Below are 23,798 nucleotides of genomic sequence, written 5' to 3'. Positions count from 1 at the left end.
GCTATTTTGCTGTATACGTCCACTGAAAAGTTCCCCTAAGAGAAAGGCCATGTTAAAGACCCTGTCTATAGCGGCCACAAGCTAATAATTGCCTCCCTTGGGGAGCTGCTATTAAAAAGTTTGATTGTATGTGGTTTTAGGCATTTGCTGGGTTAAGAGCATAACACTGGTTCCCAATTGCCACCACTTACCGGAGGACTAGGAAGCCATTTTCCATCCCTACTGCAATGAAGTCACTGCCGGAGGTCATACTGGAGTGCCCCGCCCACAGGACCATCCCGTTGGGCTCCTGGACTCGAATCTCGAAGGTGAAGATGTTGCGTTCGCCCGTTAGCCTGTTGGTCACAAAGAGAAATAATGAGTATCCCATCCTTGACTACATTTACTCATGTCATAGTAGTCCCATCTCTAAATGTTATACATTTCTGGCAAATATTTGCAAAGTGCATCTTCTAAACATCCCCATTAAGATGAATTTCAGTTTGGGCCATGTCATGAAAAAATTTTGCCCCTTTCTACTAGTCCACTGACCTCTTAAATTAATAAAGCACTCTTCAGATAGCAAAGCCAGCATCTATGTTTATGTATTAAATGACGACACACATTGTGGAACTGGTAAATTTATGCCCTAAAACTCACACATACAATGTAGTTAACTTCTATGCTGGGTGTATGATTTTTTCTTCTTTTTCTTTTTTTTTTTTTTTGGGGGGGGGGAGGGGTCTGATAGGCCTCATTCATGCTGAGGTCAAACAAGCATGGACAGTTGTATTTTCTGGACTCAAAAAGTTTGACCTTATCTACCTGAGAGAGAAAGAAAGAAAGAAAGAAAAAAAGAAGCGTCTGGTCATCTTGCCATTTTCTTTTTTGAGTGAATGAAAGTCAGAATTGGAGGTCATCTTACCTGGAGGTAATTTCATTGCTGGCAAACCAGAGATAACTCCTCCCATTAAACTTTGGCTCTGGCACTGGAAGTTCAACCTCTGTAATCAAGTAGTGAAACACAACAATGATCATAAACTGATAGTTGAATACCTGAATATAAGAATGGACCAAGTCCCAATTTGGCCATATCATATATGGAGACCCCTTGTGAAGTAATGCAGATAGATAATCATTAAAATGGATGTTTTGCAAATCAATTTGTAAACATACATTCCAATAAGGAAAAAAAAATAGGATGCTATTTATTCATTTTTTTCTCATTAAGTTCTTTCTCAAATGGACTTAGGTTCATCTTACATTGAAGTATTCAGTTGTTTTCTATGGTAATACTTAGTCAACCATGAGGTGCTGAAATCCTAATACAGCTTGTCATTACTTCTGTTACTGGAATCAAAACTGCAAACACAGTGCAATCACTTCACCCCCAGGGGGGGCATCGATCCATATGAAATGCCACCTGTACAATCCATCAGTGAATATCTATTTGGCATATTATGCAGTGTGGTACATGTATTTTTGCAATCAAAATCTGCACAATCCGGGATCCATGGACTAGACTGAAGCTACCTCGAACCATGGATGTCAACAAACACAGTTCGACCTCGATTATCCGGCCTCCTTTTATCCGGAAATCTCTATTATCTGGACGCGTTCATGCAGTGAAGGACCTTTTTTTCTGACTTAGTGTGCTTGTGTGTGCGCCTAGCAGGCAGCCCTTAAATGTGCTCTCTATATTAGTTTGCACTCTTACGGCTGCATGTCATCAGATTCATTTGTTTTGAGGTTAACAGTCTGTTGAATAAGTAGTGTGGACATCACAGGACCGATTGTGGAGGAATTGGTTGAGTAATTTTCCTGCATTTTGAGAACCAAGTTTTCACCATGTTTGGATTGGACTCTGTACACACTACATGAACAGCCATCATAGCATGCCTTCCAGGGGCTCATGCTCTTTTCAAGTTCACTCAGCCTTGGCTGCTAACTGACCATCAGCTATCTTTAGGAGTACCGGTACCTTGCATACGGGGACAATGGAGTCACTCAGGCTGTTATCTTTTGTTCTCATTGTGCTGCTATGTGGGCACTGTGGAGAAAGCCATCACGTCAGCCATGTTGCCCAACTGAAACCTCAACAGCTATGCAGTTTTACACCTATTCGCAGAAAGATCTGTGGATCCCGCATTCCATATTATTCAAACTCAGAAGCTTCATTTCAACTTCAGCTTCTAGAATGTGGTGATGTAAATCCTAATCCAGGACCACGTGAACGCAACTTTTCTGATATACATGTGAATGCCGCAAAGCCTGTATGTGGTGCTGTCAGTGTATGTCAGAGAAGTAATTATGGGTATGATCGCTCCTTTCTGATGTCGCTGAATCCATCGTTAGGCAACTTGTCACCTGTTCCTGTACCTAGAGACACTCGGGACTTGATAAATCAGCTTGGTATATCACGGTATGAAGTCAGGTATAGGAAAACCCACCGTGGAAAACGCGCTGGTGTCAGGAAGAAGAGAGCAAATCATGATATGTTGGACAAGGAGGAACGAAACAAGTGGCCTTCCAGGGTGAACCACATACGCACTAGAATAACTGTGCGTAATGAGAAGCAGAAGCATTTACTTCCCTTAACAGTCATGAGAACTCGGGAAGTCGTAAACATTCAGAGAAACATGAGTTTACGACCATATTCATGTACAAACTTTGCTGTTTGGAATGCACGTTCAGTAAAGGCCCGCGGAAAGTCTGCAGCTTTATGTGACTTTGTAATATCCAGAAAGCTCCATATCTTTGCTATCACAGAAACCTGGCTCACTAACTCAGATCGTGACAATCGTACCCTTGCAGACATTAAGTCAACACTACCGAACTTCTCGTTCCACCACTCCCCCCGACTGGGCGGGAAGGGAGGTGGAGTAGGTGTACTGGTGCATGAAGGGTTCAACGTGGGTGTTAATCAACGATTGACTTTCCAGTCTTTTGAGTATATTGACTTGATACTGAAGTCCCCTGGATCAGTAGATCTTCGTCTCATAGTCATATACAGGCCGCCATCTTCTGGTAGAAAAAGGGAGACTATGAGTAAATTCTTCAGTGAAGTATCTGGTCTGATTGAAGTTCTCTGCACCAACCGTCAGAAGCTCTTGATAGTTGGCGACTTTAACTTTCACATTGATGACCCAACTAATGTCGATGCCCAACGATTCCTTAGCTTGTTGGATGGGGCAAATCTTCGCAACCACGTAAAGGGCCCCACCCACTCCAGTGGTCACACACTTGATCTTGTCATATCTCGTGAATGTGATGATCTAGTATTAACAACAACAACTGATTTTTCGTTGCCTTCTGATCATCGGTCAGCAATCTGTGGCTTGTCAATTGCTCGGCCTCTTCCTGTCAGACGCTCCGTTATCCTGAGGAACTGCAAGGATGTTGATCTGGTAAAATTTCGACAGGACATTGAGGATTCTTCATTAATCACAAATCCACCCGATGATTGCAGCGATATTACCGATTTATATAACAGGGAGATGCAGAGGTTGTTGGATCAACATGCCCCACGCAAGGAGAAGAAATTCATCCTTAGACCTCACGCTCCATGGTATTCTGGTGTTCTAAGGAGACTAAAGCAAGAGCGTAGGAAAGCTGAAAGGGCATGCTACAAATCTGGTCTTCAAGTTCATACGGACATCTATAGAGAGAAGTGTAAAGCTTACTTTGCACTTCTTCGCCAGACAAAAACGGATTATTTTCTGAAGAAAATTGATCCTCGTGATCAAAAAGGGTTGTATCGCATGGTTCGGACTTTGTCATCACCAAGTGTATCAAACCAGATCCTGCCACGTCATGATTCCCCCATTCAACTTGCAGAGTCTTTTTGTAGGTTCTTTGACGAGAAAATTAAACGCATCCGGCAGAATCTAGATACTTCAGTCTGCGAGGACCTGTCTGTTTCCGTCCGAGAGCATTGCTCATCTAGTCTGAGTGAGTTTGACATGGTGGCAGAGGATGAAATAGTCAAAATCATCAAAGCAACATCCAATGCTTATTGTGATCTGGACCCAATACCCACTACTCTCCTTAAAAATGTGATGTACTGTCTCACCCCAGTTCTTGCTGAAATTGTGAATACCAGCTTACAAAACGGTATTGTGCCAACATGCTTGAAACATGCAATTATTCATCCCAGACTAAAAAAGGATGATCTTCCCCATGATGATATATCAAGCTACCGGCCTATAGCAAATCTCAGCTATGTTGGAAAATTAGTCGAGAGAGCTGCTGCTAGACAGATCAGGGAGTATTTGAGTGAGAATGATCTCCTTCCTCAAACCCAGTCGGCTTATCGTGAACATTTTAGTGTGGAGACAGCTCTTTTGAAGGTCCAGAATGATCTCCTTCTGGCTTTAGATGCTCGTCAGGAAGCGGTGCTGGTGTTGCTAGATTTTAGCGCAGCATTCGATACGATCGATCATGATCTTCTGCTTGATAGAATGGAATGCTACTTTGGAATTAGGGGAACTGTTCTTCAATGGTTCTGCTCCTATTTGAAGAACAGAACGCATACAATTCAGATAAAAGATGCCCTTTCGGAAACCTGCAGTGACAAACTAGGGGTTCCTCAAGGATCCGTCATCGGGCCCCTTTCCTTTACGATGTATACAGCACCAATAAATGACATCATAAGAGCCCATGATGTGAATGTAATGCTCTATGCAGATGATACTCAAATGTACATAATGTTTAAGAACACCGAGCGTGAAGAATCTTTGAAAAGATTAAACGCCTGTATTGCTGATGTCAGAGCTTGGGCAATGAAGAACAAGTTGTCTCTGAATGATGCCAAAACGGAAGTGATCCATTTCACATCAAAGTTTTGTTCTCAACCCAACCCTTTGAATGTCTGTGTTGGTGATGGCCAAATCAATCCTGTGCCTCATGCTAGAAATTTGGGGGTCGTCTTTGATCAGCACATCAGTATGAAGGAACATATAAAAACCGTCTGCAAATCGGCTATGGCAGCAATCAGATGCATCAGTCAAGTCAGAGGTTTCCTCACAAATAAAGCTACACTCACACTGGTTCATGCATTTGTCACCAGCCGGATAGACTCCTGCAACAGCTTGTTGTATGGCCTTCCTTCTACCGACATCCACCGCATTCAGATGCTACAGAACATCGCAGCCAGGCTTGTCACACGGACTCCTCGTCAACAAAGTATAACCCATACCCTCAAAAAATTACACTGGCTACCTGTTGACAGACGTATAATGTTCAAACTCATATTGCTGACCTACAAGGCACAACTTAGTTCTTCCCCAACATATCTGGCAGATTTGCTCAAGCAGTATCACCCTCCTCGCAACCTTCGCTCAAGCACCCAAGCGCTTCTTCACATTCCCAGAACCAACACTTCATATTACGGGGGCAGATCTTTCGCATTTGCTGGACCTACGCTTTGGAACAATTTACCACAAAAAATTTGATGTGCACCCAGTTTTGCAAATTTCAAATCCGGTCTTAAAACTCACCTGTTTCGTCTTCCTTGATTAAGATAAACATTCATTACTCCTTTTGTTAATTATTGTATTTATTATGTTGAGTGTTACATTTGTTAGTCATTTGTTTGTATGTTGTATCTGAATTGTACAGCGCATAGAGAAGCATGTGCTTATTATGCGCTTTATAAATGTAGTATTATCATTATTATTTTTTTCATTCAAAAATTGAGAAAAACCAGTGACTTTAAAATCAATTAAAATTTCTACAAAACTCACATGATTTACCTACAATATTCCTGACAGAACTAACATAGATTCACACCACATCATCATCATAAAAGTAAGTGGTCATGATCTATAAATTCACCATAAGAACATGGATGGAAAACTTGTCAGTAAATCACGGCATAGATTACACCACCGTTGCGGGGTATGCTACCTGCCTAGCTGCCAGTGCACTGGGATGGCAGCTTGGACGGCAGCTATATTACACAGGGGTGTATCCAGGATTTTTTCTGGGGGGGTCGTAATCAAAATTTTTGGACCTTTGCCTTTGCGAGGGAGCGGAGCGACCGAGCGGGGGGAGGGTGTGGGAGGGGGGTGTCCCCCCTCCCACGGTAGGGAGTTTTTGAATTTCGTATCTTAAAATGGGGCCATTTGGTGCATACAAAAGTGACTTTTTCGGCATGGCAGTGCGGCTTAGAAATAAGGTAAATTATGGCATATTAAAACTAAGTTACGAAATTTACGAGGTTTTTGACAATTTGCTGGAACACCGGTCACTTTTTTTCCCTGTTGTAGGCCTATATAGAGTAAAAAGCCCTCAAAAAACAAAAATGTCTTTTACAAAAAGTGGACCTTTTGAAAATTTGGGGGGGCCGTACGACCCTCCCGACCCCCCTTGCATACACCCATGTTACATTAACATTGTGTCTCTCATATCCGGCCAATTCGCTTATCTGGATGAGCGCCGGTCCCGACATGGCCGGATAATCGAGGTCGAACTGTAGCATTGACCTCTCTATACCGGGTACCAACGGTATGCAACTCTGAGAAAATAGAAACTGGCACCAAATAAAAAAATAAATAAATCAACTCACAGGTGGACCAAAAGAAAGGAAGAGAAGAAAGCTAAAATGCACATTGAAATATACTTATGATAATTGTTCGATGTACTTAGCACATTTACCGTGTTCACAGTTGTTGCCTCCGAAGCCCAGCAGGCAGTTGCACTCATATTTGTCGTGCTTGGGAACACACTCCCCTGCATTCATACAAGGCTGTCCCTGGCATGGGTGGAGGGCGTTACCCACGTTGGCTCCGCCCACTGCCTCGGAGATGAGGTCGATGGGGGCGTCATTCACAAGCACCTGCATGGTCACATGGGTATATTTGCATTTCATTAAAGGTACGATAACATTAGCAGGGCTTTTCCTTTATAAAAAAAACACACACACACACACAAAGATATGAATTGATTCCAAATATTGCAGCACAACTATAGAAGTCATATTCTTCCATTTTCACCTATTCTGCTGCAAATTAGTTTCTTTCTGAGTTTTTTGTTCTCTTTTCCCATTCCTGCAAAGGGCTATATAGACATGAGAAATTGCAAGTCTATTCAATTTGTCATTCAAAGAGAATACCTTTTTTTAAAGGAGAAATTGATTTCAGTGCCATTGCTAAACTTTCTTCATTTTGACAGAAGTCATAATCATAACATGCTGACAGAGTAAATGTCAGAGTGTATAAACATCTATTAATATCTCTGGGACAAATGTGGCAGACTAGGTAAGTAGGAGGTGACTTCTTGTAAATGAATTATCCTTAACACACTGTACATATCAGCAATGCAGAAAATTGATGAGTAGTTTGAAAATAATAATTTTCTCTCCAGAAAAAAGGGACAGATGCAATTAGTAGAAACAAACCCACATCTCTTTGCCTTGACGAAGAAAAAGACTTACTTTTCCCTGGAGAAAAAAATCATTTATTTAGCTCATAAATCAGCAACTGACACCTGCTTCCCCTGAAAAGTAATCATTCTTAATCATCACAGCTCTACAATTTTATTCTAGACCTCGTTCCAGACGTTCGAAATTGAAGACAGAACCCTTATTCAAGTATTAAAAAAAAGTCAGCAGAGATTAGAGTGCAGGTCAGTATCAATTAAAGAGTTGTGGGGCAATGAAATCATCATCTAATTTGCATAAGGTATACATGTGATTGAAAGTTATAAATAATATGGCCATCTCAAAGAAATTAATAACCAAATAACTTCAAACCCATTGAGAATGAGCTGATTTGGCTATAACACATATTTTCCACAGACACCTGCCTTCAACAGGTTAATGAAACTTGGTGACAATTTGTCTGATTTTACTTCATTCATCAGAGTCAATTTGAACATGGAATGACATCTGGCAGTAATCCTCACCCTCTGGATGTCGCCGCTGAAGGAATTCTTGATGGCCACCTCCTCGGAGAGGATGTCGATGTCGTCGATGCCGCCGACGTAGAGGAGCGTCTGGAACGAGGTCTGGGTGAACGCTCCCGGCGCCTGGGCCTGTACCGTCGGCTGGTTGTCTACCCTAAGGAAGCCCTCCCGGGCAGTCCGGGACACCTCTATGATGTGCCACTCGTGGAGGGAGATGGACTGGGTTGACCTACACCATCACAGGCAGGTAACAGATACAGTGGAACTTTGTTACAACAAAGTCGCATGTAGCAAGATACCAGATGAAACATTAACTGTAAAACCACAAACTGTAGCCTACATTGTACATGAAACTTGTGTGAATTTTGCAAGGAGCTAAGATTCATGAAAGTAAAATGAATGCATTAATTTTTGTCTACACTATGCACCGAATGCTAGAGGCCAATTTGCAAAAGATTCATGCCCAAAAAAGGCCATTGGCTCTAATTTGTGAAAGTTCATTCTGTGAATGTTTCTGGTTTTACAGCATTTTACAGGTTCCATTCTTTTCATATTCTTTTGTTTTTATCCCTGATATAATGAGGTACCCGATATAAAGAAGAAATATCACTGGTCCCAAGCAACTTGTTACAACGAGGTTCCTCTATTCAAGAATTTCAACTCGTGATATTGTTTTGCTTCCGCAGAATGTCTGAGGAGCTGTTGTGGATAAGACCACATGGTTTCTCAATCTCCTGGTCTCTCTTTTGCATCTGCCAGCAGCATCCAGTGGTTGCACCCTTAGGTAAGGCATTTTATCCTTATTGACTTGTCCCTCTGAGGGGACTTTAACAGCTGTTGGTCCTGTGGCTGCTTGCATATCGTAAGATTGAACTGCTTCCCTAGCAGCCATACTAAACAGCTCATAATTCAATTCAATACATTTATCCCACCCTCTCTGTTGAAGATCATCATTTGATCCCTCAAGTTAGGACATGAAGTAGACATCCAGTGCACAAGAGATCGAGTCACAACTCAAAAAGCATCAAATGATTCCTCTGTATTTCTTGTAAAGGGGAGAGTGAAAACATATTGAAATGGTCTCCAGTGGACTCCCATTACAACAAAGTCCTTGGGACTGGTCGTTTTCTTTCGTTATATCAAAATTTTGTTATAACCGCACAAATAAACAATAAAAATACATAGAGTGGCCTGAATTTTTACTTTCTTTTGACCGGAATTTTGTTATAACCATGTTCGTTATAACCACAGGAATGCACTGTATTTCACATATGTCATGCCCTCAAGGAAAATGGTGAACTTTACACTGATGCCTCGTGCATCTCTTAAACAGATTATAATACTTTCAACGGATTATTTATTGGTGCTATAACTTGTGTCAAAAGACAAAAAAGGCCTCAGTTAAGTGAAACATGATGTGATATGTTAGAATCTGAAGCTGGAACATCCCTAAAGGCAACACAGAGACTCTGCATGTATCAGAGAGACGGACGCACACATACCTCAGCACGGCTGGTCCTGAGCCACAGTCGAACTTGAAGTTGATGTAGTGGTCCTCCAGCGTGATGGAGAAGAAGTCGCCGTCGCCGGAGTCGGAACCGCTATAGATGAGGATCCCCGAGGGCTCCCTCGGCTTGAATATGACCTCCATCTGGAGGAAGGAGAGGTGCTTGTTGCCCAGGGAGTCGAAGGCGATGTGGGATGCGTGGGAGCTGTTGAAGGATGGGGTGTGGATCTCAATCACTGAAGGGGAGGAAGCAAGAAAGAAAAAAAATTGTTATGGAGCAAATTACATAAACACATTCAAGGAATGAATTTTTGAAAAGTCATATGCCTCTTCTATCACATAAAACAGTGATAAAAGGGGTGTACAAAGGAAAATCATGTATATTAATCATGATGAAGTACATGATGTATTGCTTGTTGGATGTATCTGCACAGTGAAATGACTTTGCCTTAAAATAAATATATTGTTGGCAGTCAGTAATAGTCAAAGATTCCCATCCTTCAGTAGGGCAAGTAAAGTAAAATCTTGACAAAATAGTGTAGGGTTCAGGGGTGGAGTGCTGGGATATATTTTAACTTCGTATGTCCCTTTTATTTCTTTTTAGATCGATGAATAGCAAATGGTGAAAATAAACTCTACATGCAGATATCATTGGAGGATGCCCTAGGACAGTTCGTATTAAGCCATACCAATGTGCTTGATATATAGAATAAAGTGTCACTTTGTTTCAAACAAAAAATTCAGTAGCTGTTCTTGTTCCAGTTGTAAATTTCTCTCCAGTTGTTAATTGGCCAACATAGAGAGACCAGTAAACTGAACACAAGACTGATTGCAAGTCTAAAGACAATGAAGTCCACAGTGGGAGTAAACATGAACACCTCACAGCAGAGCACATGACTTCAAAAACTTGACTCTTGACACTGACGATCAACTCATTACATTTTAGCATATATCCTTGTAGTTATGCATATAAAAAGTATGTGCATCTTGAAATAAGAAATGTCTTCAGATATCATCAAGAAAGTTGCACAAGCATCCTGACAGTCATTACCACCAAATGTTGGTTACTCATCATTGTGTCATATGTCATTACAGAGATCAGAAAATAATACCTCCAGAAATGTAGAAGCCAGGCTAAAATCCAAAAACAAGCACACGTAAATCTGTTGTGAGTTTGGTGTAACATACGGCACACCTGTCTCAGTTTGCTAGTTTATGAAAAAGATTGTACTTAAATTTTTAACTCAGAACTGCTATATCACAGCATAACTCTATACTTGTATGACAGATGGGGTCACAACTACAAAAAAAAAAAATACCTCAAGCTTGCATAGAATAAAAAAAAATAACCAAATCATTTCCAATATGCACTCTACAACATATAACAGTGTTATACCAGGTACCATCTACAGAATCTCAAGATAGTGCTCCAAAGGATATGCCACAAAATTCACTGGCAAAATGGAGATGGAGTCAATACGTCTCTACCTACCCCGAGGTTTGGGGTATTTTAATGAGATTTCAAGAGGAATTTGTCTCCCTTGCAGGGCCTTCCTCCTACACTCTTCAATCATTAATTTATGCCACTCTGTAGAGTCTCCTTCGTATCATGGCACATTCAAGTGCCTGTTTGGCTACTCAACATCTAATTCTCCCCCAGCCTATAATATGCCGGCGGTAAAAATGGGCATCTTTGGCAAGGTGATGCCATATATCGCCATGGCAACAAGACATGATGTAGACAGAGCGATGCAGAGTCATTGCTCTATCACCATCACAGGGCGGTGCTGCGGACTGGAGAAAAGCCTTGGGCGTAATTTCATGTCCGCAAAGTGCTCTCACAATAACGGCATTACGACATCATCATAGGAAAAAAAAATGCTTGACAGGAAATGAAATCATCAGAATCACACGTTTACAAGGACCTATTTTCATCACGCTTTTCAATAAAAATGAAATTAGAAAAACACCTCTGTGAAGTGCATGTCTTCAAAAGAGTGTTTATTCTTTGCATGTGAAAACACATTTGCATGCTTCTGGAAATGTCAAATACCTATCCAAACTGAAGCAAAGATTATATTGGTACCCAAAATTTTTACTTCATAAGGATATCACTCCCATGCATTTAGAAAGGAATGTTCTATTGCTGCAAACTGACATAATAGTAGGGCAGATATGTAACAAAAATTGGTCGAAATGCTCACATCCGGCGGAAAGTATGAAATTTTGCATATAGGGGTATTTTGGGGCGCTGATTTCAAATATTGCCGGATCCAAGAGATCTGATCACGGGGTCGGCCGCCATTTTGAATTCCAATATGGCCGCCATCACAAAACAAGTTCAAAGATCCCTATCTTCAGTTCTGAATGACCTGTGGCACCAAAATTTGGTACACATGAGCGTTTTGACACACTGAATTTGATGACAGATTGATTTGGAGTGTCTGACAAACATCGAATGGCCGCCATTTTGAATTCCAATATGGCTGCCTCGACGAAATATTCAAAATCCCTATCTCGATTTCTCAGTGGTGAGTGACCCTGAAATTAGGGGTAAACAAGTATTTAAACATACTGAGTTAAAATATTAACTGATGTGATGTGTCTGACAAACGCAATGCCTGCTATTTTGAATTCCAATGTGACTACGAAGACAAACATCATGACTAACATTCACGGGCATGTCAAAAAGTGCAGCAAAAAGGAAGGATAATGCACCTTTCACTGACGTCACAATGTAAATACAGCAGCGCGCACTCTATCAGTTACAAACGCGCGCTCAATCAGGTAGCCTAATTTACAAACCCGAGATAGAGATTTTCAACACTCCAACATGGCAAATATGTATAAAAATTTAAATTGGCTGCCGTGCAGCTTGTCAGACAAATCAAATAAGTCTGTTATTGAAGTCATCATATCACCATGCTTTAATATATCAAGTTCCAATGGCCAATGTCATTCAGAACTGAAGATAGGGATCTTTGACGGTGGCCATATTGGAATTCAAAATGGCGGCCAACCCCGTTGTCAGACCTCTTGGATCCGGCAATTTTTGAAATCAGCGCCTCAAAATACCCCTATATGCAAAATTTCATACTTTCCGCCAGATGTGAGCATCTTTTTCACATATCTGCCCCACTATAAAGCAGACACTTCATTGATGTTCAAGGGTTTGAACAAAAATGAAACTCAAAATGGTATTTCCCCAGCTCTCTTGGAGCCATCTAAGAAAATTTCCATAAAATTCCATAAATGTTAAAGTTAAAATGCAACTGATTTTTCTTAAACAGGGGTCATAAGTTGTGCTATCATCCTTGTCTGATTTTATATGAAACTTCTCCTTAGTCTCTCTGTCAGAAATAACATATTTTCAAAAACATTGATTCTTGCTTAATATTATTTGCTATCAAGATTTAGTGACCTACACTGTACCCAAAGACAATGATACACAGTGTATCATACACTTCTGTATTACTGATCGTAGGTTAACTATCACCCAATCAATTTCAACACTCTGTAGCATTTCATGTGATATGATCTGTCTTACACAAATGATATTTTTAGCATTATTTTGTATTGTGGTTTGTGAGACCATCCCAAACTAATGGTCCCAATTATTGGCCCTAGTGAGAAATACTGTGAAGCCTCTGATCCAACTGCACCATAAGTTTCCCACCATACTGCTGAAAATGGTATATATCCTGCAAAGAGCATCTCTTGAAATCAATCCAATCATCCACCCTTAGCAACCCCTCATAGCAACCGTGATGTATTCAGAACATCCCTAAGAAGACATTGGAAGAGCAAGGTAGTTCTAGCTACAGGTGGTCATGGTTATTTCTTCCAGGACTTGGCTGCAAGTCACAAACAAGTGACTTCCAAGATGCAGAGTTTCCAGGAGAGTTGCTGATAAACCATACAGAAAGAAAAAAAAAGTGCCCTTTTCTGGGGTCACAGACAAACTACATGTGAAGGAGAAGACGGAGGAACACACACACACACACACATACATGCTTACATACGTTTCCGTGACAATACCCACTTTGGATACTGGACCCCCGAACTTACCCTTCGCGAAAACAACAACACTGGAGGCAAAATTAACCCAGGGACGGAATGAAAGGAAAACCTCCCTAAACACCACATGTGTTTGCAATTGACTGTAGCCCTCCCAAATCACCAAGAAAATGGCTGAATTGGAAAGAAGGGCGGAAAGAATGAATAGGTGTAGCGAGAGAAAGAGGGGGGAGAAAGGCGAGAGAATGACAAAATGAGAGATGATGGGGGAAAAGGAGGAAGAAGATAGAGAGAGAAAAATAAAGTGACAGATGAAGAAAGAGATGGAGATGGAGATGCACATAAATAGAGACAACTTAATGGAAGCCAGAATGAGAGAGGCAGAAGAAAAAAGAGATAAAGATACCAAAACCGTAACATATGAAGAGAAATAAACGGTCATAGATGAGACAGAGGCAGATATATGGAACATCAAGTGTGATGAAAAAGAAAAACATTCCTGATGATGAATATTGTGCAGATAAAGGTGGAGAATAGAGATCGAAAAGAGAAAGAGTTAGAGAAAGGAGAGGGGGGTGAGGAGGAAAAGAGAGAGAGAGAGAGAGAGAGAGGGAGAGATAGTACGGGTGGATAAGGTTGAGGGAATATAGGTGGTAGAAAAGAGTTCCAGACAGGGCAGAGAAAGATGAAAGCTAACAAAAAAACAACAACAAAATAGCTAAGTAGGTGGTCTGTATCAGGTAAAGGCCATGTGTCATTGCAGAAAGAAAAAATATTTTGCATTTGTCACTCCCTTTTGCGGAACCTTCACTTGGTTCCTAAGAATGCTATCTTTTCATGCACATGATTTTTTTTTCTTCAAAAAATTCTTCTTTCTTCTTTAGGGGAGGAGGGGGTTCAGTTTTGGTACGAGATATTTTAAATGTGTCAACAGTCATGAAAGAGTTTATATTAAACAAGATAAAACATCTTCACATGGTGACAAAACACTCTTCATATTCATACTTCACATTGCAATGTATTCCCTATAAAGGATGTAAGGATGATATGCATCTTTCTAACAAAGGAAATGATGCATGCAAGTAAAGCATGTTCATGATTAAATGACTAACAGGGAGCTATTTTTTCATGTTCACACAAGGGTCAAAACAGTATCAGCCATAAATCAATTCCTTTAAAGTAGTAAATTCTGCATCAAGTCCTTTGCAAATCTTGAGCAAGTATTATCATGGTCATTGTGCCTGAGATGGAATCATGCAAGCTCACCATCTTCGCAGACCGAGCCGCGAGTTCCCAACGGGCACAGACACATGGCTTGATCCGCCGACCTTACGATGCAGGACCCTCCGTTGGTGCACACCTGATGTTGACACACCCCTTCACTGCACTCTCCTGGGAAGCAAAGGATGAACTTTGACCTTTAAAGTTACAATTGATCAAATACCCTACAAATCAAAGAATCCAAAAATAAGAAAATATTCCACCTCCCAAGGCAAGCATGCGCTGATGAGATGACTTTGCATTATACACTGTGATGTACTTTTGTGACGCAAGTTTGGCGAAGAATCTTTCTGTTTGCTTTTCTTGTAAGGATACCAATACAATAATGATGATAAGAATGAGAAGATGATAGTAATTATGACACTTGCATCATCAATATTTTCAAAAAGAAACAGATGACTGGGATTCTTTTGATAAAACTATTGCATGTAAATTGCCATTTTTAGTGCTCTTTATTGGATTCAATATGAGCTCACTACAGATTCACGAAAAACAACTCCAGAAATAAATATGCAGGTATGCTTGTGTAGCATTAATGGCAAAAAAACAACAACAAGCAACTGTACACAGGGGTAACATTCCAAATGCAAAACAATCCTAATACACATCAAAGTGGCAGTCACGCTGCATCTTGTTTTTTGACAGGTTCAGGCTCAAAGATTTCGCCTATTGTATGTTTTCCCATCTTTACAAAAAGTGTATTGCCAACTTCAAGTCATTCTGGACGCAACAGCTAGACTCTCCACCAAGAAAACATGAACTGTAATATTTTAGGATTTATAATGGAGGCAATAATCCCAAATTCTGTGACAGTATGACACTATTTTAAACGATGAACGAATCTGAGGGTCACTCACCAATGTTGTGGCCATCGACCATGGCTCCCTTGGGGTGGGGCCGCAGGTCCAGTTCCTGGTTGTTGAGGAAGAGGCTCTCGATGCAGCCCCTGAAGCCCTTGAACATGTGCTTGACCCTCAGGCCGTCCCGGAAGTCTTCCGACGTGTTGTGACCGCCGATGAAGAGATCGCCCCTGACTGTCACCTTAGAGAAAACGCCCTGTAGGACGATAGAGGTCAGAGGAGGTCATCATTGGGTGACTTTATCTTGGATATTGGTTCAGTTTGGAGTAAATGTGGTATGTTTGCTTGGACAGAGTATCAGAATGTCATCCACTTTGCAGTTAATTTGCTCCACTCAAGCCAAACTTTTAAAAACTTGACAATGAGAGAGCAGGTTATGCTTGAATCTTGTAAAACTCTGTAATAAAATATCCTGATTAAATGCATCTGCAAAGCTTTGTATACAAAGTACCCAACTACAATGCCTTGATGCCAACTACTGTAAAACCAGAATTTTCACACGCACGCACCTTTTGCAAACTTTACTGGGAGGCAACATTTGCAATTTCAGTAAAATGCACACACAAGTTTTTGTCTGCAAAATGCAGTGAATGTCAGTGGTAAAACACTGTATGCCATAGTTTCATGCCCTGAAAAAAATGCTGTCAGCTCCAGTTCATATATGTTTAATGTTTCTGGTTTTCCAGTACAAGGTGGGGTGAGGGGGAGGGGGTTCCCAGTTGCTGACTCACAGGAGAGGAGGCCTTTACGATGGGGGCATCGTCTAGCTGCAGCCACCCCTTGCGGAGGCTCCGCCCAACCTTCAGGGTGTGCCACTTGTTGGGAGTGACAGACGTCGTGCTGGTGATGATGGCCGCACCCTGTCCACAGTCATATCTGGACAGAAGAAAACAAGAAAGAAATGAAGTATACAAAACAACATGGAGAGAGTAACAGAAAGAATGACAGTGAAATTGAAGAAAAGTTTCATGTTAACAATCAATACAGTCTACTATTAATTAAATGATTTGCAGTTTCATTCATGATATAATCGGCATTTTCTCTATGATATATGTGTTCCAAGTGTAGACAAACACTTCTCAATCATACATCACAGGCATAACACAAAAGCATACAAACATACACAGACACATGTACACAAACAAGGAAACTAAAATACGATGTTTATAAATGACATTACTGAGTGAGGATATTAAAAATTATTTTCAGTTACATTTGCTCTCCATAATATGCTCCATTTCTTGTGCCTGAAATCTCCATTTCCACATTTTTTACCTAACTTGTACCCCGACATTAAATCTTGACTGCACTTTCGATTCATGTGAGCCAAATCTCAATTTCAATTCTTATTTTACTCCCATCATACTTGTGAGATAAAACTGCCAACTCACAAAATATACCCATACATGGAAAATTTGTATAACGGTAAAATTATACAGGACTCGGTAAGAAGCTGCAAGAGTACATGTATCTCTAAGCGTAGACACTAAATAGATATGGTCTCGCTGGTTTTTTCCTTGTTTGTTTTGTAAGCAGAATTTGAAACCTGACTTGCAAGATATAGGGGCATGGCATCCTGAAATAAGAACTTCATGATCAATTGATGCGTTTTTCTGCCTGGTTGTGATTGGAAATATTTTTAAATTCTATTTTGACAAACTTTTTCTTTGTTTCTGAACAGTTCCCTTGAATTCCACTTGCTTCTTAATGGGATAATAGAATGGGAGCAGGAAATTGATATCTCATCCCAATTATGACCTTATCCTATTTTGCCATAGTTCTCCAAATCTGGAGGAAAATAAGCCTAAATTTCCAGAGTAATTTTTGCGGGTTCCAGAGCAAAGAAATGTAACATTTTGAAAAATAACTGTGTGTGCAATATTTAGGAGGGGGAATGAAAGGATTCAGTCCAAATTTGATGCCATTATGTGGGACTTAAGCATAATCAATTCAAGAGTTCAATATACGGAGGTAGATCTTTGTCAATCATGTGTATTTCTTCTTTTATTATTATTTAGAAATTATCTTGTTTCATCCTAAGAAAAAACATTGAATTCAGTTATGATTGTTTTAAATTGTTGACACTAAAATGTGACGGAAAGTTGGAAGAAATTTGAATGTTTCTGGTGCAGGTCAAACTGGCCTCCTAAAATATGTATGACTGAAGAAAGCTACAGGAACTAAAAGACAAATAAAAAGACACTACAAACTCATTTCATGTGAACATTATATGGCAATAACTGGACAAAGTTTCCTGCGCTCAGTAGGGAGAACAAAATTGAAAGAGAATTAAAAAAAAAAGGTAAGTATAAAACAACAACTCGGATCCTTAGAAAAGCAGGACTGTAAAATTACATGGAAGGAACTCTATAAGCCCCTCCTTTTCAAAGGCAGCCTGTATCGATTTAATTCAATTCATTAAGGGTTTATTTCAATGGTATTGGAGTCGGTGACTGAATTGCACAATGTTACATGAAAAGATGAAACGTGTACCCAACTGATATTAAAAGGGATTTTAAAATTGCAAACAACACTTCAATAGTTTATATTATATTTGTCCAGGAAAGGAACTGAAGAGGAAGGGAGGAGGGGAAGAAAAAGAGAGATACTAAGAGGGACTTGGAGAGGGAGAGAAGACTGAGGGAAAGAAGCAGAAATAAGGGTGGGAGATATTGACCGATTCTGTGACGCGCTATGTGTATTTTTGGCATGGGCAGCGCCATTACGCGGTGTCTTAGCCGACCCCCTCTCCCCTCTCCCCACCCCCTTCCGCGCACGGAATGAAAAACTGATGCATGGTTGTTTTAGCCAATGGGCGTGTCGTAATGAGTGCGCGAATGCTTGCTTAGTGCGCGAACCTTTGTTACAAGTGCGCGATAAACATGTTGCCCTTGGGGTGGGGAAGAGGAGGGGGGGTCGGCTAAGACACCTCATGGCTGCGCCCAGTGCCACAAAATGTCTGCTGCCCTCAACGAACCCAAATCGGTCAATAGAGAAAAAAGGGAGAGCTGGAGTCCTCTTAAAAATAGATATATTAAAGGGATGGTATAGGTTGGTTGAGTTTGGTTGAGATGGGGCTTCCAGGCTTTAACTTTTTGTGAGATGTCTAATTAGAAACCCCTTTAATATATGAAATCCTATTAAAAGAGCATGCAACTCTAAGAGGAATTAAAAGTTTATTTGATGAAAATCGCTTTTGAAATGGCTGAGATATTCTGGTACAAAACAAAACGAAACATCCTAATGAAAGGTGGGTCTAATCTTTTGTTGAGATAAGTTTGTTTTACTTTGTTTTTTGGATATCTCGGCCATTTAAAAAATGACTTTCATCAAATTAACTTTTAATTCCTTTTAGAATTGCATGCTCTTTCATATTTAATATAAGTGGTTTCTAATAATCTCACAAAAAGTTTAAACCTGAACCTCAACTAAAACCATACCATCCCTTTAAAGAATTAAGCATGCTTAGATACGTATAGTCTATCTACTATACACACATCTTTCTTCAAAATGTTCGAGAATCATTCATAATATCCCAAAATTGTATCACAGTAAAAAGAAATGTATTCTTTATACAATGTCAAACTGGATATGAAAAAAGAATCAATTGTAAATATGATGCAACAGAATTACAAATGTACAGTATGTTTCTAATGTGCCAATGTCAAAAATACTCTGAGATATTCCACAGTGGAATCAGCTTTGTCCTTCCTAGCATCACTTCAGAAATGCTAGCTCACAGATGAAAATGTACTATCTATCAAAAATGAAGATAGATGAGGATATGAAAGAATTCACCGACATAAAACATCTTTGGTACAGAATATACATTTTTCTGCCATGACATTTTGATTTGTTTGGACAGATTTCAAAGAGAATATTTCTTTAGAGAACAATTGTCAGGAAAAAAAGTAACAATCTTGCATGAAAAAAAAAAAATGTGTGCACCATAAAGTAATTCATCCTGATTCCTGCAGTTTGACTTTTAAATCGTCCGATGACAAAGAGCCTTTACAAAAAGCTTTCATACCAAACAGGTATATATGTCTGAGCAAACAACTGCTGAACAAGATGAACACACGTGGATGCAACATTTTCCATCTTTATTCATCCACAGGAGCAAACTAACAGGATTGAAAGCGACAGCAGCTCTGAGACGACCATATTTTCTGATAAAAGGCACTTTTGACAAGATGAAGATATTGGAGGCATGAATGCAAACAGATGGAGAAAATTAATGATACAAACTCCATTAGTTCATACTAGCTAAGTAAAAAATCAAAGACTTCCGCACAGATTTCGTTGCCTACTGTCAAAAGATTTAAGAGAAACACCAAAGGTCTGATCTAGGATGCCCTTAAATCTCACTTTCTTTCTTTTTTTTCAGGGAAATTAATCTCACTATTTTGTCTAATCTGAATGAATAGGATGTCTTTTAAGAGCACCCAGTCTTCTGGGGATATATATCAGAGTCTAGCATATGCACCCTTTAACTTAATCATCAGTTAGCTACAGCAAATTGGAGGGCAGTAAATGTGACTAGTTACCACAGAACCTCCACACACAAAAAAAGACAAAATTCTACAATTGCGATTGATTTGATTTCATTTTTGGTGCAAGTGAATAAACAATGGTGTAACTTTTGGTGCTTTACATCAGATGTTAGCATCTTTTTTTTTCTCCCATTTTGACACTCAAATTTCATCTTCAAATTATTTTTAAGAAGAATTTAGTCAAGACATGCAATATAACATGCACCTTCTTGTCAGTATATTGGAATTTTGTGGCAGCATGGAGGCCAATGAATGAATCTTCAATTCTAGCATTTCTTCTCAGTCTGAACTAAATATCACCATGCACAATTTGACCAGAATACTATAGAACCAAATCTAACATGCACATGTAAAAAGCTCCTTTTTTGTGTGAAACATTCAATAAACAGCTTCTTTTTTCCTACATTATTTGTCACAATTTTTCAAGGTCTATGTGAGATTATAAAAGTCACATAATTGACTCCAATTTTCTCCTCCTCCTAAAACCACAAAACATGACCTAACTTTTCATACCGAACCTGACCTGTCCTGACCTAGCTGACCTCAGCTGATATGACCTTTCCTTACCTAACCTACTATAACCTTGTAACTTATCAAAATGTAGTGTAACATAATGTGATGTGATGTTACATGTTTCATAGCAATACATAGCATAATATAACCTAACCTAACCTAACCTAACCTAACCTAACCTAACCTAACCTAACCTAACCTAACCTAACCTAACCTAACCTAACCTAACCTAACCTAACCTAACCTAACCTAACCTAACCTAACCTAACCTAGCCTAACCTAACCTAACCTAACCTAACCTAACATAACCTAACCTAACATAACATAACATAACATAACACACAAATTAAACACTAAGGTGAAAGGGATCTTTGTTGATGCATTATAGTAATGTCATATAGTTTGAGTCACTGGAGCTTCCCCCTCAGTCATGGAGCTTTAAATGAACAAATTTCAACAACCCATCTCTCCAGACTGGTCAGACAATGATTTCATATTGATTCATCAGACTGTAGTCATCTTGGTATTACAGAAACCTCCCCTATCTGCCCACCCCACACCCCCTCCCCGCCCCCCTTCTTTCCTTAAACAGTGATGATTCCAACACCAGGATAATACTCCCAAACACATTACATCCCGAAGCTTCTCCACGAACGAGCTGGGGAGAGGATTTTTATTGATCCGCCGTGCTGCCATCATCTTTTTACGCCGCTCATCCTCAAAAAGTTCTTCACCTTGGATTGAGATGTTTGAATGAAGGACTCTACTCCCATATGGGGCCCCTAAAGAGTTCACTGTACAACACTGACGTGCCGACAGATATGCAATCAATTGCGCTTGCATTTAATGTCTTCTGACGTACACAGCTAGCCGAGCGGGCAACAGAGCAGTTAAAATTCGTCTCATACGAGATTATGCCCCCTGAATGGGTAAACTTGTGCAGCTCCATAGTAGTGGGCCAATCTTGACATATGATGAACGTTGCACAGTTTCTACTGCTATGTAGGCATTCACACACTGTTGCCTAGAAACCATTTTAGATGATGTTCATAATCAAATCTCTAATTTGTACCAGTACCTATGAGGGTTTGACAGGGTCAAATAAATTCCAACAAATTTATATCCAATTGAAATAAATGAATTAAATGATTTAGAAAATTGACATCTGACACCCAGCAATGCAACATTACACTATTTTACAAATTCACATTATATTTACTCGAGAGGCTAGTAAACTATATAATTGCAAATTCTGGACAAACGACGCATTTTCAGAGGAAATATGGAGAGGAGATGGTTGTGATAACGAGACATTCTAGTACAGTGAAAATGATATAGGAGGTACAATAAAAACATTTAGACAGGAGAATGAAAAATTACTGATATCAAAATGTCCGTTTTGCAGGGAGGTACGCAAAACATACCTGACTTCAATGATGACTGGAGTATTAATCATCCCATAATGTGATTAAGCAAAGTAAATAGAATATCATGAACCAATTTCGAGCTCAATACGGGAGGTCATGCACCCGCCACTTTGAAAGGCAATACTGAATCACAATCCTCGATTCTCTTCATTTCTGCAGCAGCCAATCCTCAAATCTGACCCAATTCAAAGAGCGCATTCTATTTGTCTGAAAGCGTGGTACCGATATTCTTTCATACTAATCCCTCACTTAGCTTGAATGGCACTGTCAATGCTAATAGAATTCAACCTGATAAAGCACTCCCACACAATTACAGTCTAAACAGCTATTCCTCTGTATTTTTTTCCTTCTCAGCTACCATAGATTTTCTTTATCTACATATAGCTACAGAAAAGCACAGGGATCTCCTGCATAATCCTGGCAAGAAGCTGTAGTGGATTTTGATGTCAATGACAGTTTTCTATAACAAAATCATGAAGGGGTATCGAGTGTCATATTCACCAGTTTGATAGTTGAGAACGGGAAGATTTACGAACACATTGTTAGCTCTGAAACAGTTTCAATATCATTCATGCCATCAGTGGCGTCATTCTCCGATAGGCATTAAAGGTAGCATTGGTCCACACTTGAGCACGTCTATAAATTTACATGTCAAGCCAAATAAACAGTCCACATAAAATGAGTGAGTGGATTTTTGACCCAAAGGGTTACAGTACATGTCTTTGATAAATACCACAGTGCAAGTTTTAAAAACAAGAAGATGGAATGACATGATCTGCCTGGAAAATGAATCAGTTGCAACTGATGGCCATTATCATTTATTCTAGTAAACAGCTTAAGCTGAGTCCTAAACCTCTTCAAGTAGATGGCTAACATTGAAAAGTTATGATTAGAAATATTGTACTTCCCAAGAGGTCCTTTTCGTTAAAAATAAGAGCAATTCCCATCTAATTACTTTCCCTTTTAAAACAAATTTCACAAAATCTACAAAATCGGAAAAGAAATTTGTCAGAGTTGTACTAACACTTGATGACTGGTCCAAAAAATCTGATGTAGATACTTTTTTTTTTGGGGGGGGGGCAATGATAGGCAGTTTATTCATGTTTGACACAGGTAACAAAGTCCAAATTTCCACAGATTGGGGCTGAAAGCATGATATTCATTCTGGTAAATCAGACATCAAAATCCCATCTTTCAAACTCACTTTCCTAATCATATCTAATGCCTTCTACTAAAATGAGTTGAATACAATATCCTTTCACACTGGAAAAGGGGGCCCCCTCTATTGTCACTTGGACAAGATTTATTACTACTCCCCAATAATGGCACCTTATTACACCAGTGCCCTCGCCTGCCCTGCCTGCCCTACTGCCATTCTCCCCTCCCATCTTTGCGCAAGCACTGACAATGGCAACTCCTCATTTGCCAACGAACCCGCTAATGAATTGTGGTGTCACAATGCCATGATTAATTGGTCTTGCGGAGAAGAGGAGCCCCTCTACCAGGCAGGTTCCCCTTGACATTGGAATGGTGATGACGGATGTTCCTCTAGCCCAAGGGTACTCGCGGGGCGGAGAGGTTTCGGTCTTCCACATGAGGGGGAGTACATATCCGCAGGGCCTCAGAAAAGGGAGATGAACTTCTGGTATCTTTTCCTGGTTTATAAATCTTTTAAAGGGATCATATAGTTTTGGTTGAGACCTAATTTCAGGTTTCTAACATTTTTTGGTGAGATAATGAGAAACCTCTTATGAAA

The 23,798-nt window shown here is 39.9% G+C and overlaps 1 protein-coding gene across 1 annotated transcript in view; it reads right to left on the bottom strand.

The window, feature by feature from the left end:
• LOC139723597 (pikachurin-like) overlaps positions 1-23,798 on the bottom strand; it is a 152,410-nt gene that overhangs the window by 2,214 nt on the left and 126,398 nt on the right. Inside the window, exons 5-12 of the mRNA XM_071634831.1 lie at positions 16,281-16,425; positions 15,547-15,745; positions 14,675-14,800; positions 9,387-9,627; positions 7,885-8,113; positions 6,637-6,817; positions 905-983; positions 192-335 (exon numbers count right to left, since the gene is read on the bottom strand). Coding sequence (XP_071490932.1) covers positions 192-335; positions 905-983; positions 6,637-6,817; positions 7,885-8,113; positions 9,387-9,627; positions 14,675-14,800; positions 15,547-15,745; positions 16,281-16,425 — 1,344 coding nt within the window. The remainder of the gene's footprint in view (positions 1-191; positions 336-904; positions 984-6,636; positions 6,818-7,884; positions 8,114-9,386; positions 9,628-14,674; positions 14,801-15,546; positions 15,746-16,280; positions 16,426-23,798) is intronic.

This window comes from Diadema antillarum, unplaced genomic scaffold, assembly GCF_040938485.1.
Source record: "Diadema antillarum isolate AM-2024a unplaced genomic scaffold, OU_Dant_1.0 scf00000195, whole genome shotgun sequence".
Classification (NCBI taxonomy): domain Eukaryota; kingdom Metazoa; phylum Echinodermata; class Echinoidea; order Diadematoida; family Diadematidae; genus Diadema; species Diadema antillarum.
The sequence above is the reverse complement of the archived record's forward strand: the minus strand, read 5'-3'. Positions and strand labels throughout refer to the sequence as shown.